Here is a 12,527-nt window from a genome sequence, read left to right on the forward strand (position 1 = left end):
AAAATCACCACAGACTCGTCAGGGAATTTATATGGCCACATCCACCTTAGGGCTGTTGTTGGATCTTCACAAACACGGGAATATTACTTTGATATGCTCTCAGAATTGCTTTTTAACTGGAGCATTAACAGCTGCTTCTTTTGATAAAATAAAGGCAGGGATTGAGGCCAAGCTCCTGCTTCCTTGTGGAACATTACACGTTTTTCCAGCGGGAATACTCTGGTGTTTTAGGGTGTATTTTTATGGATTTCTGTCAGAGATAGTTGGAGAAGCAAAGACAGTGAGGTCAGGGTTCTGGGATTATGGGAGTCCATGCAGGATCTGTAGGAAAGATCCTGTCCAGAGATCTCCAAGTATTTTGTTCAGGAGTGGATCTGCAGATTGACCTTCATGTCAGGCCCCCCAAGTTACTTATTTGTGTTCAGGCTTTTGTGGGGAAACATAACACCAAACAATTAATTTTGGTGTTCTAAAGCCTATTAGAGAACTCTGTTTAATAAACTCTTAATTGCTTAAAGACCTCTAATTGGTGGGGTTTAGTGCATTTAATACCTTTGCTGTTTTCGTATTTCCAAATAATCCTGGAAGTTCTTGGCAAGCTTGCTAGGTCACAACAGTGCTGTTTTCATTCCTAAAGTTCCTAGAAATATTTAATCTCTAAACTTAATCTCTAAATTCTGCTCCTGTGTGTTTAAATGTTCATGGATCAAGCTTATAAATATATATTTCCTTAGACTTCAGTGTTATTGTAATCAGTTGTTCCCACCCCTGTGGTGAGGCAGATTTTAATGGATTTGATCATCATGGAGCTCCTGCCACTTGTCAAGAAATTGGTCTTATTGGAAAAAACACAGAATTCTAATTTTAAAATATACATTTAATATCTTCTCATGCTGACATGCCCAGAATTTGCCAGCAATGTTTGTACGACTCACTGGACATCAAACACTCCTTTGAACAAGAGCTTAGCTTTGCTAATCAGCTTTATATAAAATAAAATTTTATTTTTAGTGGGGCGATCAGAGAGGAGGAGAATACAGGGATCTGGTTGTTCTACTGGTGGTATATAGGCAAAAAAATTTGCTTTGATTTTGTAATTCTGTGTCTGACAGACAATATCTCTATAAAAAGAAGCAAAAGTTACTTTTGTGGGCTATAATAATCTGTAGCCACCGAAAACATGAGGTGGCTTTTGCAGCCTGTCTACAAACTCTGTTTTAAGACTAAGAAAACACTGGAACAGGCCTTAGTCATCCCAAAGGATTTAATGAGATGTCGCTGACTTGTTCAAGCTTAGCATTTGGTGTAAGTTTGCAGCTTGCAGAGCTCAGTCTGCCTCTGCCCCCTCCACTTTGGAGTTTTTTTCCTCATCCTGTTTGTACTACTGCCTTCTTATGCTCCAGAAAGTTATTATTGTTTATGTATTTCATTGAAATTTAGATTTATTAGGCCATCAAACAGCGTGTGTCAGAGTGTCTGGACATAAACCAGGAGATTCTTGAGCTGTTTTTTCTAAAAATGCTGCATAGAAATTATATCTTTTTATTCATCTGCTGATGCTGTTTGGAGACTCATGCTCATACAATGTCTTCATTTTGTTTGGTAAACTTACAAACGACAAGATAAATGACAAATCAAGTGTAGTAGCTCTTGGCTGCCCAAATTGTTGCAGTGTTAGTGGGGGTGTGAAGGATCCCCGTCACATTCCTGCAGCTTTTGCTTCTGCTGAGCCTGGAGAAAGGAATTAACCTGGGCTGAGAGGTGCATGAAGGAGTTCATGGGTTAGGATGAAAAGTTCTCTGTTCAGCTCTTCCCAGTACTGTAATTCTGTTTGCTGTTTAATGCTTCTAATTCCATGAACTAATACAACCAACAGGATTTTTAATTTCGAGTGCTTATTCTTAAATATTACTTCTGGCTTAGTGGTGTTGGTTGAACAGAGGAAGAGCTGTGCCCATGTTTGCTCAAAGCCACAAAGGGACGCAGTTGTGCATGAAAATGAAAAGCAGCAGCTGATTTTGGGCACCTGCTCCTCTGTGAACACCTTAACTAATCAGGATCTAGGTCTAATGAGTGCTTACACTCAGAATACATCAGTGCTGTAAGTGACAATGTCAGGGAAAGCAGAGTCACAGAATCACTGAGTGCTTTGGGTTGAAGGGACCTTAAAGACCACCTAGTTCCACCTCCCTGGCATGGGCAGAGTCCTCTTCCTGTAGTCCTGCAGTCCCCTGAGAGTGTGGAATCAGTCCTTGGGATGTCCCTTGGCTGGTAACCCAGGGTCTTTATGCAGGACATCAATTCTCTCTCCACGCTGGGGTTCTTAGGAGCAAATTCACCAGTGCTCTGTCTGTGCCCTGTGCAGAGCCTTAATTCAGCCCTAGCAGCAGCACTGCATCTCCTGGCTCTGTTTGCCATGTGCAAGATATGTAAATATAATTATTAGCAAACTATCAGGCTTGCCTTTGGCGTGGCCTAGGCCCAGGCTGGGTGGCTTCTTTGACAGAATTTGGTTGAATTCACTTGTAGCTCAGCACTGGTGGCATGCAGTGCAAGCCACTATGGGGAAAGTCCCAAAACAATTGTCTGTGTACCCAAATGGAATTTTTTTTTGATAGTCATGTAACAGTGGGATGCTCTGAAGGGGACCTAAGCCTTGTTTAGGAGCCTTGGGAATGAGCCTGAACACCAGCTCCTTGTGTCTTGGTGCCAGGGGATGCTCAAGGGATTCATAAATGCAAAGGAAATACAGATTCCATGTTTAATTCTCATCCATGGAGGCACACAAATCTGTTTGTGGATCTGGTAAGTGAATGGGAGCTTGTGTTAGGAAGGGCTGCAGTTGCTGCCATCCCTGTTTGCTTACTGGGGTTTGGGATTTATGTATTACTGGGGTTTGGGATTTATGTACCCTGAGCTGCTGCCCTGGAATGCTGGTGTCTCTCAGTGAGTGAGTACACCATATTAAAAGGACTTCCAGTGGCTTTAAATATACATATAAAGCTCTTTGAACTGAGCATTATTGTATTATTAGACTTGAAAGTATCAGAGAAATGGGAAGAAATGCAAGATGGCATTTACTGAGCATCCTCCAAGAGGAAACAAATATTGTTACAGGGAACAAAAAAAAATCATTATTTGTTTTTAAAAGATGAATGTGTTATCTTGTAACTATGAAATATCATGTGTGCAATAGAAAGAAAATTGTGGTTTATTGTATGTACTGATCAAAGACTCTTCACAATTCTTTTGGTCTGGTTTGAACTGCTTTTGTTGTAGGTGTTTTCATGCTTTACATGCTTTAATAAGTGGCTGCTCCCCAGCACAGGCTGTCAGTGTGCCTGGTGATCCCAGACACTCTTTTATGTTCAGCAATACTCAAATAACCTTTTTTTTTCTCTCTCCCAAGACATACACAGCAAGGAAAATATAGGGATAATGTTTCTGTTTGATTTTTTGCACCAGTTACTCTGGGTTTGAGTGACTTGTCTCCTCATGACAATTTATTCAACTCACAGGAGAATTTGACAGTCAACCAGCCCAGGAGCTGCAGAGCATGTGGAGTTGTGGTTGGTGTCAGCAGGATTGATTTTCTGGGCAACAGGACGGGCAGCAGCTCCTTCTGATGTGTTTGGCTTTAATAGTGATGGGAAATGGAGGCAATTTGCTAAATGCTGTGTCTTTCCCACTTCTGTGTGATGAGAAATTATTTGGCAAAATAGGTTGGCTCTTCCAGCAGCACTGGAATTGTGTTGTCCTGTAAATGAAGCCTAGATATCTGAAAGCAAACTGAGTGGTAGGTGCCGGGGTCGGCTGTCACTTGTCTCTGCCCCAGCACGGGAAAAGGTGGTTCTGGGCAGGCCGTGCTTTGAAGGAGGAGTTTGTTGTTAGGAATTTTATTGTCAAAACAGTTTTTCATTACTTTATCGTGGTTTTAACTCTTCTTTACCTGTTCTCCATAGTGGCTTCCAGGGTCCGAATGGCAGCGTTGATTTTCAGTGTCTGTTGTTCTGTCTCCCACAGCGTTTGCAATAAACCGAGCGGAACAGGATCGCCATGTTTCGAAACAGTCTCAAGATGCTTCCAGGGTCTGAATGGCAGTGTACATTTTGAGTGTCTGTTGTTCTGTCTCCCACAGTGTTTGCAATAAACCGAGCGGAACAGGATCGCCATGTTTCGAAACAGTCTCAAGATGCTTCTCACAGGAGGGAAGTCGAACCGCAAAAACAGGTCCAGCGGTAAGTAACCATCACCTCCTGTGCACGTGGGATCCTGGCGCTCCTGGAGCCCTCCTTTCATGTTTGTTTTGGTCTTAGCAGGACTTTCTTCTTGTTAATGAACTCAGCTGACGATCTTGTAGACTCCAAACATCATTATACTTCATTTTAATATGGTGCTGTACTTTGAATTTGAGACTATATGTGTGTTTATTTTTTAAATGGATGTGTAAACCATCATCTGGTTTTATTGGGGAGATAAGGTGCAGGGAAAACCAAGCAAGAGTTGTACATAATCTTGTAGTAAACAAGCATCAAGGTTCACGTTTCATTTACGGAAAGTGAGACATTTTTTTTCTTCTGAAATGTCTGTGATGACTTGTGGCAGTGAAACCTGCTTAATTACAGCCAGAACTTGTGAGAGAAGCAGAATTTCTTTTCAGCTTTTATTTTTAAACAGGAGGGAGAGAGAGGAATGGGGATAGTTGAAATTAAAGGAGAAATTGCCCAAATTTAGTCATCATTTACATCAATTTCATTTTTCCACGGTCTGGGGAAAGGAGTTTACAGTTAGTATTGGTTCACGTGACTTGGCCTGTTTCATCCATGACGGAGATGGGGGGAGATTGTAATTGTAAACCAAAACATTACAAAATATTGATAGGCTTTAAAAACATTTTTATTTAACTTTTGTCGTTTTTTCCAAAAATGGAGTGTTGGCAGGAGAAGAGCTTTTAATTAGATCTTTCATTTTGAATTTTAAAGCCATCTGGCAGCACGTTTTAAATATTTTGGGATAACAGTGTTTATTTGTGCTCGTACATCTGCTTTATTGTGGATATTTATGTTATGGATCATATGGATGTTCCTTGAGAAACCAGAGGTGAGGATGAGGAGTCTCAGTGGTAAAGGCAGTGGGAAAATGGGCTGTTTTCTTTTGGTTTGAATAAGTTCTGTGCTTGTCACACTGCCAGAATTTGGCCATGGTTAATATCTTCCTGGCCATGTTGTATTTAGGGAAGGAGCGTTGTGGGGCAGCACTGATGCCTTGGACATCAGTGGTCCCTTCTTCCAGTGTCTGGTGGCAGCTGTGGGATGTTGGTTGGGCAGTTCAAGCATGCACCGTGGTGTTGTAGTTGATCTCAAAGCAGGTAAAAGTTTGTTTGTGGTCCCTTCTTCCAGTGACTTCCAGCTGTCTGGTGACAGCTGTGGGGTGTTGGTTGGGCAGTTCAAGCATGCACCGTGGTGTTGTAGTTGATCTCAAAGCAGGTAAAAGTTTGTTTTGCAAAGGCCCCATAAGAATTCAGGCCTGAGGTGGTGGCTGTTCATTGCTTTTATGGAGGAGATTTCCTCCCCAAAGAACTCCTCTTGTAGCAGGAGTGGTTGGTGTGAGGGAGGTGCCTGCATGAAAAGCCAGGCTTGTGGAAGATGTGAGCAGATGGCTCCATCCTCTTGTGATTTGTGTCACGTTTGCTGTTTGAAAGTACAAGTCCTTTGATGATACCTTTAGAAAAGTGTACGCAGACAAATCACCTTCACTTGTGATTTCTGTACAAAGCCCTCTCTTTGTCAGATGTGCTGCTAACAGGCCCTGGTATTCCTTTTGGCTTATCTCCCAGAAGCAATATTAAGGATTTTGTATATGCCAAGCTCTGCAAATACGTGTTTCTTATTTTGTGAATGAAAAATGTCACTTCTGAAGTACAGAGATTCCACAGTCTGGTTTTGGGCAAAGCAGAAGAAGAGATGTGTTTTCTTATTAATATATTGAAAAATAATATGACAGAATTGAATTGATGAGGTTCTCTCTGATGCCTAGTGACTGAGTGTATGTTAAATTTACTGCAATAAGTTGCTTTATTGAGAAATTATGTTTGGCATTCTTCAGGGCAAGAGAGGGAATGGGAAAATGAGATGATCAGATTTGTTTATATTGTTTGTGACTAAGTGGCAAACATCCCTGCACTGCATAAGAATTTTTCAGATAGTTGTTAAGCTTCTAAACTCTTACATGACATAAGATGAATTCATCACTGCCTAGATTTTTTAAAAGATAAATATATTTAAGTCTGGGTTTTTTTGCAACTCAGTAAGGAAAACAATCAGTAAATCTTCAGTGTACATTTTCTGTGTTGCAGGCAGTACTGGGAGCCTGAAACTTGCTGTATTTATTTGCTTTGCAGTTCTGGCAAATTACAAATTGGGTACTTCTGGTACACTCAGTGCTGTGTTTCAGATCTCTCCAACAGTGTTGTCTTCACTGGTGGGTTTTGTCTTGGCAGTTTCTGTAGGGTCATAGGTGGGACACTGCAGGTTTTGGATTTTTTGTCATTCAAGTGCTCTAAAAAGATACTGAAATTTTAAAATTTTGTTTATCATTCACGTGATTTAGCATGCTAATTAGAAGCTGGAAATTAAGCTTCCCTGATGGTTTTGGTGCTCTGATTTGCCCCATCAGAGCTACACCCATCTCTGAGAATTGTGGACAAAATCCTGAAGTCCATGTTAGGAAAATCATCTGTTGGAGGTTTCAGGTGTGCCTTGTACTGAGTCTGAGTCTTGTGGGTTGGTGACAGCCCACCCAGATGTCTCTGAAATTGTCTCTGAAATTGTGTTGTGTCTTCATTTCCTACACTCCACTCATTTTCATTCCAGTGTGGGAATAAACCTTTGAAGCAGGGTTAAAGGCGTTGTGCTCTTTTCTTGGGGAATCCAGAGGAGCACACTGGCCTTTGAAATTCCTGTGCTTTGCTGTGTCTTTCGTTTGCAGCAGCACTTGACAAACAGGAGCAGTGGAGTCAAGCTAATGATTCCTAGATGTGATGTGGTTTGGATAATTCTTGGTGATTAAAAGAATGACAGCAGTCATCCTTCTTAATTTTCCTTGTTAGAAACTGCTAAGCAACTTCTCTGAGAGCTGTGGTTAACATTTATTTTACCTCAGCCAGGGTGGGTTTTACCCTTTGCTGCTTGATGGTGTGATTCAGGAACGCACAAAATATTTATAAAATAGGAATACAATTACATGCATCCAAATAGACAGTAGTGCTAATTAAAATCAATTAATTTCTACTGCAGCATCAGCCTGGGTAATCTCCTGTGATTAATTCTGGCTGTCTGGGTGTCCTTTCAGAGCTTCAGTGCTGGAGTTTCACAGTGCTCAGTGCACATATGTGTGCACATACTTAATGTCTTGTCTAAAGAAAAATTCTCTCATGACTCAGGAGTGCTCAGGGTGGTTTACAGCAATGCCTTGAGGACACAAGATGCCTGCAACAGTATTTTGATGAGGTTGTTTTTTTTCTGATATAAACGGATATTCCACAAAGCTGCCAGCTAGCATCTGTGCTGCTGAAATCTGATCTCAGTGTGTTTGCAGATTACCTTTGTTTTTCCAGTGTAAATTAACTCAGAGATACACAGACATACAAGCTTTCTTATTTGTTTATATCCACAGCTATATTACATGAGATGAGTTTGTTTTGAAGTTTAAAAGGACTGTTTTTCTCCTGTGTTATTCCTTCTGGATGAAGATCCAGCAGGATTGTTGTGGCCAGAGCCCTTTGGTCAGAGCCAGCAGGTGGATTAATCTGCAGAAAGGCAAACCTGCTGCTGCTGCTTGTAAGAGATGTTTGTGGCTTCTTCCCCCCTAATTCAGTTCTTCTGGGGCAGTTCTATTCTCTGAATCCAGAGACTGTGAGTTTCTATGTTTTCTTTCTTTTTTTCTTAAATTTTTTAAAAGTTTTTTTAATTATTTTTTTATGAAAGACCTGTCTCATTTATCTGCAGTTTCCTTGCTTGTATTAATCATTCCCTGGTCTGGGTGTATATTGAAGTAGTGCACATCAAATGCATCCACTTGTATTCATTCCAGCATCCTGTTAGGGAAATAAGCCCATGTAAGGGATTCATCATTCCTGTTACAGTTATCCTTGTTCTTTTCCAAGCAGATGGACTTATTTCCCTCTTACATTATCAAATTAAATTAATGCTGCTGTAAGAGTTTGGATTCCCTTTAGAACCTGGTGAAATTGAGCTGCAAAACTGCACATTTTGTTTGGTTTTGTATTTCCCTTCGCTTTGTGAGGAATAAACCCAAGAATTTGTGCTGATTATTTCTGACAGAGGCCAAGATAAATGTAACATTCAACAAAAGGAAAAACCAGGGGGAAAACAAAACAAAACCAAAAAACCCAACTAAAGAACAATGAAATGAAACAAAAAAGCAACAAGAAAACAACAATAACAACAACAAAATTAAACTAAAAAACAAACAACCCCACCCACACACAGAAAAAACAAACAAATAAATCAAGGCAAGGCAAGTACTCTAAAATCTGAGACAGATTAGCCCAAAGGGTCTGCTTTTCTCTTCTGAGTTAGTTAGGAATTCCATCTTGCTTGTTCTTGACTATAAAATACACAATTTTTATCTGGAGCTTCCCAGCCAGGAGCCTGCCTGTCATTCAGAATATTTTTGGCACAGGGTTTTAAAAAACCTCTTCTTCTTTCCTGGTTTGCAAAAGACCCAATTACTTCTCATTCCAATGTATTTATAGGGCTTTTTGGAACCTGCCACTTTATATTTTAATTCTGGGACTGAAAAGGCCCATGTCAAATGCTCTTCTCCTTCAATTCCTGCCTTTTGAAGATAAAAGGCATTTCTGTGAAGGTCTCATTTCTGCCTGGCCACATCTCTGTGCAGTTTCTCATCTGTCTGATCTCTTGTGGAAGTCTGAGGATAACTTTTACCCCAGAAGAGTTTGAGGGTCACAACTGCTTTTTCAGTTTAATTTCTGAAAGAAATTGCTGAGTGATGAGATCCAGTTGGTGGGTCCTGTAGATGTCAGGCAACTTAATTTAATAAAGTGTTAAAAATGAGGTATTAAAAGGCCCATCATTTATTATGGTCCTGAATACTGACTGTATCCACATGTTCAAGGTATTCCACTCAAATAATAATTCAGATCCTGTTCTTCCACAAAGATGGATGGTTTATCATAAATCCATTTTTAAACAAGGCTTGAGTGTGTTGACAAATCTCTGACCATGGTGAAGTTTGTCCTTGAGTTTGTTCAAGCATGAACTGACCTTTCCTGAAAGTTTGTTTTGCATTTATGTAATTCAGTGTTTTCCTTCTGAAGAAGGCAGTGTGGCAGGAAGATGTATATGTACACAGGCATGCTGTTTGGTTCCTAATATTCTGATTTATTTGATCAAAATATGTCATGTTCGTGTCCCAGACTCCCTTCCCAGACAAATACAAGATGTTTGGGCAATGAAATTTCTGCTTCTTTCCTGCACTATCTTCATAAAGGGAATTTTAGCAGCCTGTGTTAGACTAATATGTATTTATTTCCTTCTGATTCACAAATATTTTCACATCTGTGACTATCACCAACTGTAAGAACACGTGCAGAGCCAGAATGTCCCCCTGAGGCTCCTTTTCTCCAGGCTGAGCCCTTTTCCTTCCCTGGACCTGGTCTTCCTTGCAGTGAGAGCCCCAGGACTCACATTTTGGATCCGTGTGGGGTTTTGTGGTGTTCCTCCCATTTCCTGACAGATTTGTGATGAAATATTGAAGCCAGTAGAGGGAGCAGGAGTTTTCCATCAAATCCCACTGAAATTCCTGTGCTGATGTGCAAAGGAGATGAAGTTACATCTTCCCGCATCAAATGACCTTGTCTTCTCTTATTCAGCATAAAAAAAAAAATTCTCATATACAGTTCAAAAAGAATATACATACTACCTTCAATAATATAATATAATAATATAAATAATGTATATTTGAGGGATAACAGTTCAAAAAGAATATACATACTACCTTCAATAATATAATATAATAATATAAATAATGTATATTTGAGGGATAACAGTTCAAAAAGAATATACATACTACCTTCAATAATATAATAATATAAATAATATATATTTGAGGGATATAATATAAATTTGAGGGATTTGTTCAGCCAAACTGTTGGGAAAGTGGAATGTCCTTTCCAGAATGTCTGAGGAAACATTGGGATTTGTATATCTGTAATAGTTTAAAAATCCAATCAAATCTTTTAAGGAAATAATGTGTATTTGAGTGAATTCAACATTTTCACCTGGAAAATTAGTAAGAAATCATTGAGATGTCGTGTAACTTGGGGGTTTCCTGCTGAAAGAGGCCTGGCCCCAGGAGCAAACTTGGATTCCTTCCTTTAAAGCAGGATTTAAACAAAATCTGTAATCTGATCTATTAAAATGGATTTTTGGATTTTATACAAGCAACCGAAAATAATGCTTCTCACAATTCCAGAAACTTACTAAGTGTTAAATGTTTCTAAATAAATAAATTGTTTTAGAAATATGCAAATTGATTTTGCCATTTTACCTCAGGGTGTTGAATATATAAGATGTTTTCATGTCTCCAAGATGTGAGAGTTTTCCATATCTCTTTTTTCCCCCAGTTCCTAAAGATAAATATTATTTATATTCAGTGTTATTATTTATATTCAGTGTATAACACTGGGAAGTGTCAGTGTAGATTCTTGCAGTTGTTTATTACATTGACAGATATTGAATCTGTATTGATCCATTTGAGGATTTTATTCCAGGTATGCCTAATGTTTTTATTTGTGAGGGATTTTTACGATCAGCACTGCTTCTCCAAGGTGCACGTTCCTCTTGGCTCACATAAAGCATTTCTTGGCTGCAGGAGGTACCTGTGCCAGGTGTGAGGGATGACTCTGCAATTCCATCATGAAATTCTCTTTTTGGAGTTGCAGTTTCCCTTCCTTTTTCCTTTTTTTCCTTAAGGAGGAGTAAATATCTATAACTTACTAATACTTTTAATGGAAAAATAATTTCTTTGGGGGAGGATTGACTTCCAAGCTGCACCTTTTCAGGAGTTTCTCCTCTTCAGCCCCTTCTACTGCTCACACAAACTTCTCCTCAGCATGTCTGTGAGGACTATTTTTTTTAGTATCAGATATATTTTTAGATAACTCATGGATAATTTTTGCTTGAGCTTCCATCTATAACTGACCTATTTGAAGGAATTGTGGAAATTTTTGCTGCAAGATCTTTCTGAAGTGGAAGGATTTATGTTTCCTTTTATATAATTTTCTTTTTGAGGGTGAGATCAGTATAGAAGCCGACCCATATTCTCTTAGAGTACAAAAAACTCTCAAAATCCAAACAAGCTATGGACATTTTATTAGAAGCTTTGATAAGGTGTCCAGACCTGGGCAGAACATACTTTTTATCATCTAAATAGGTTTGAAAATCTTCTTTGGGTGAGTTCAGAATGATTATCAGCCATCACTTCTCCTCTGAGACTCTGTTACTGATTTGCTGGTAGACAAAATAATCTGTTGAACTGGACCTTTGGACTGTTCTTAGAGTATTAAATAAAGATTATAGATTATCTCATTATTCCAACATACAGATTTAAAAAGAGGCTTTTAATTTATATTTGTGTTTGTTTTTGTTATGATTTAAAGTGACACAATTTAATTATATACTAAATATAGTCTGCTTTTGACTTATACATTGTTACAGTGGTTTTAAAATTAATGAATGGAATACACTGTATAAATTCCAAATATTATTAGCAACACAGTTTTTTACTCCATATATTTTTGTCATGAAGTCATCTTCCCACATCAAAAAAAAAAAAAGAGGAGGGGTTGTTGGGTTTGATTTACATACTCAGTATAGGTGACTCTGGATAAAAGTCATTTGATGTTAATAGAAACAAGGATGCTGCTTTTTCTGCATGAAATAGGTGAGATGAATTGTTCCCCAGATGAGAAGTACCTGCTTTTTTCCAATGACAAATACCAGCTTCTGAGCTGATGAAGGCACAGATCTGTGTCACTGATACCTGAATTTACTTCGGGTTCCTTCTGCTCCAGAATAACTCAGATGTTGGTGTAGATGATTTCTGATTTCCTAAACATGCTGGAGAAAAACCTCATTTGTACTTGTGACTGAAATTCCTGGGCAGGAATACTGGAAATGTCTCTTGTAGGAATAGGACTTAAGTTAATAAATTTCTCATGACAAGGGTGTTTCCTTGCTGTGTTTTTTGTGCAAGCTGCCAACACAGTAGGACCTTAATTTCAGTTCAGGCTTCCAAGTACTGCAGCAATAAAAATAAACACAAATGGACTTGCAGAGGCAAAGAATTTTTTTTAAATCTGTGGCTCCTCTAAGAAGTCTTTTGGCCTCTGACCACTGGGTTGGTTTTATTGTTGGTTTGTTGGATTTTTTTTTTTCCCTGTGGATTTTCATGATTAATGAGCAACATGGAGAGTTGATGCA

The 12,527-nt window shown here is 39.0% G+C and overlaps 1 protein-coding gene across 12 annotated transcripts in view; it reads left to right on the forward strand.

Moving 5' to 3' along the window:
• The window catches only part of TANC2 (tetratricopeptide repeat, ankyrin repeat and coiled-coil containing 2), a 154,024-nt gene that overhangs the window by 26,540 nt on the left and 114,957 nt on the right, over positions 1–12,527 (forward strand). For all 12 annotated transcript variants that reach the window (XM_039700623.1, XM_039700622.1, XM_039700624.1 and 9 more), the window contains exon 3: positions 4,139–4,238. In XM_039700623.1, coding sequence (XP_039556557.1) covers positions 4,172–4,238 — 67 coding nt within the window. In that variant the 5' untranslated portion in view covers positions 4,139–4,171. The remainder of the gene's footprint in view (positions 1–4,138; positions 4,239–12,527) is intronic.

Source organism: Passer montanus, unplaced genomic scaffold (genome assembly GCF_014805655.1).
Source record: "Passer montanus isolate IOZ18808 unplaced genomic scaffold, ASM1480565v1 scaffold142, whole genome shotgun sequence".
NCBI lineage: Eukaryota > Metazoa > Chordata > Aves > Passeriformes > Passeridae > Passer > Passer montanus.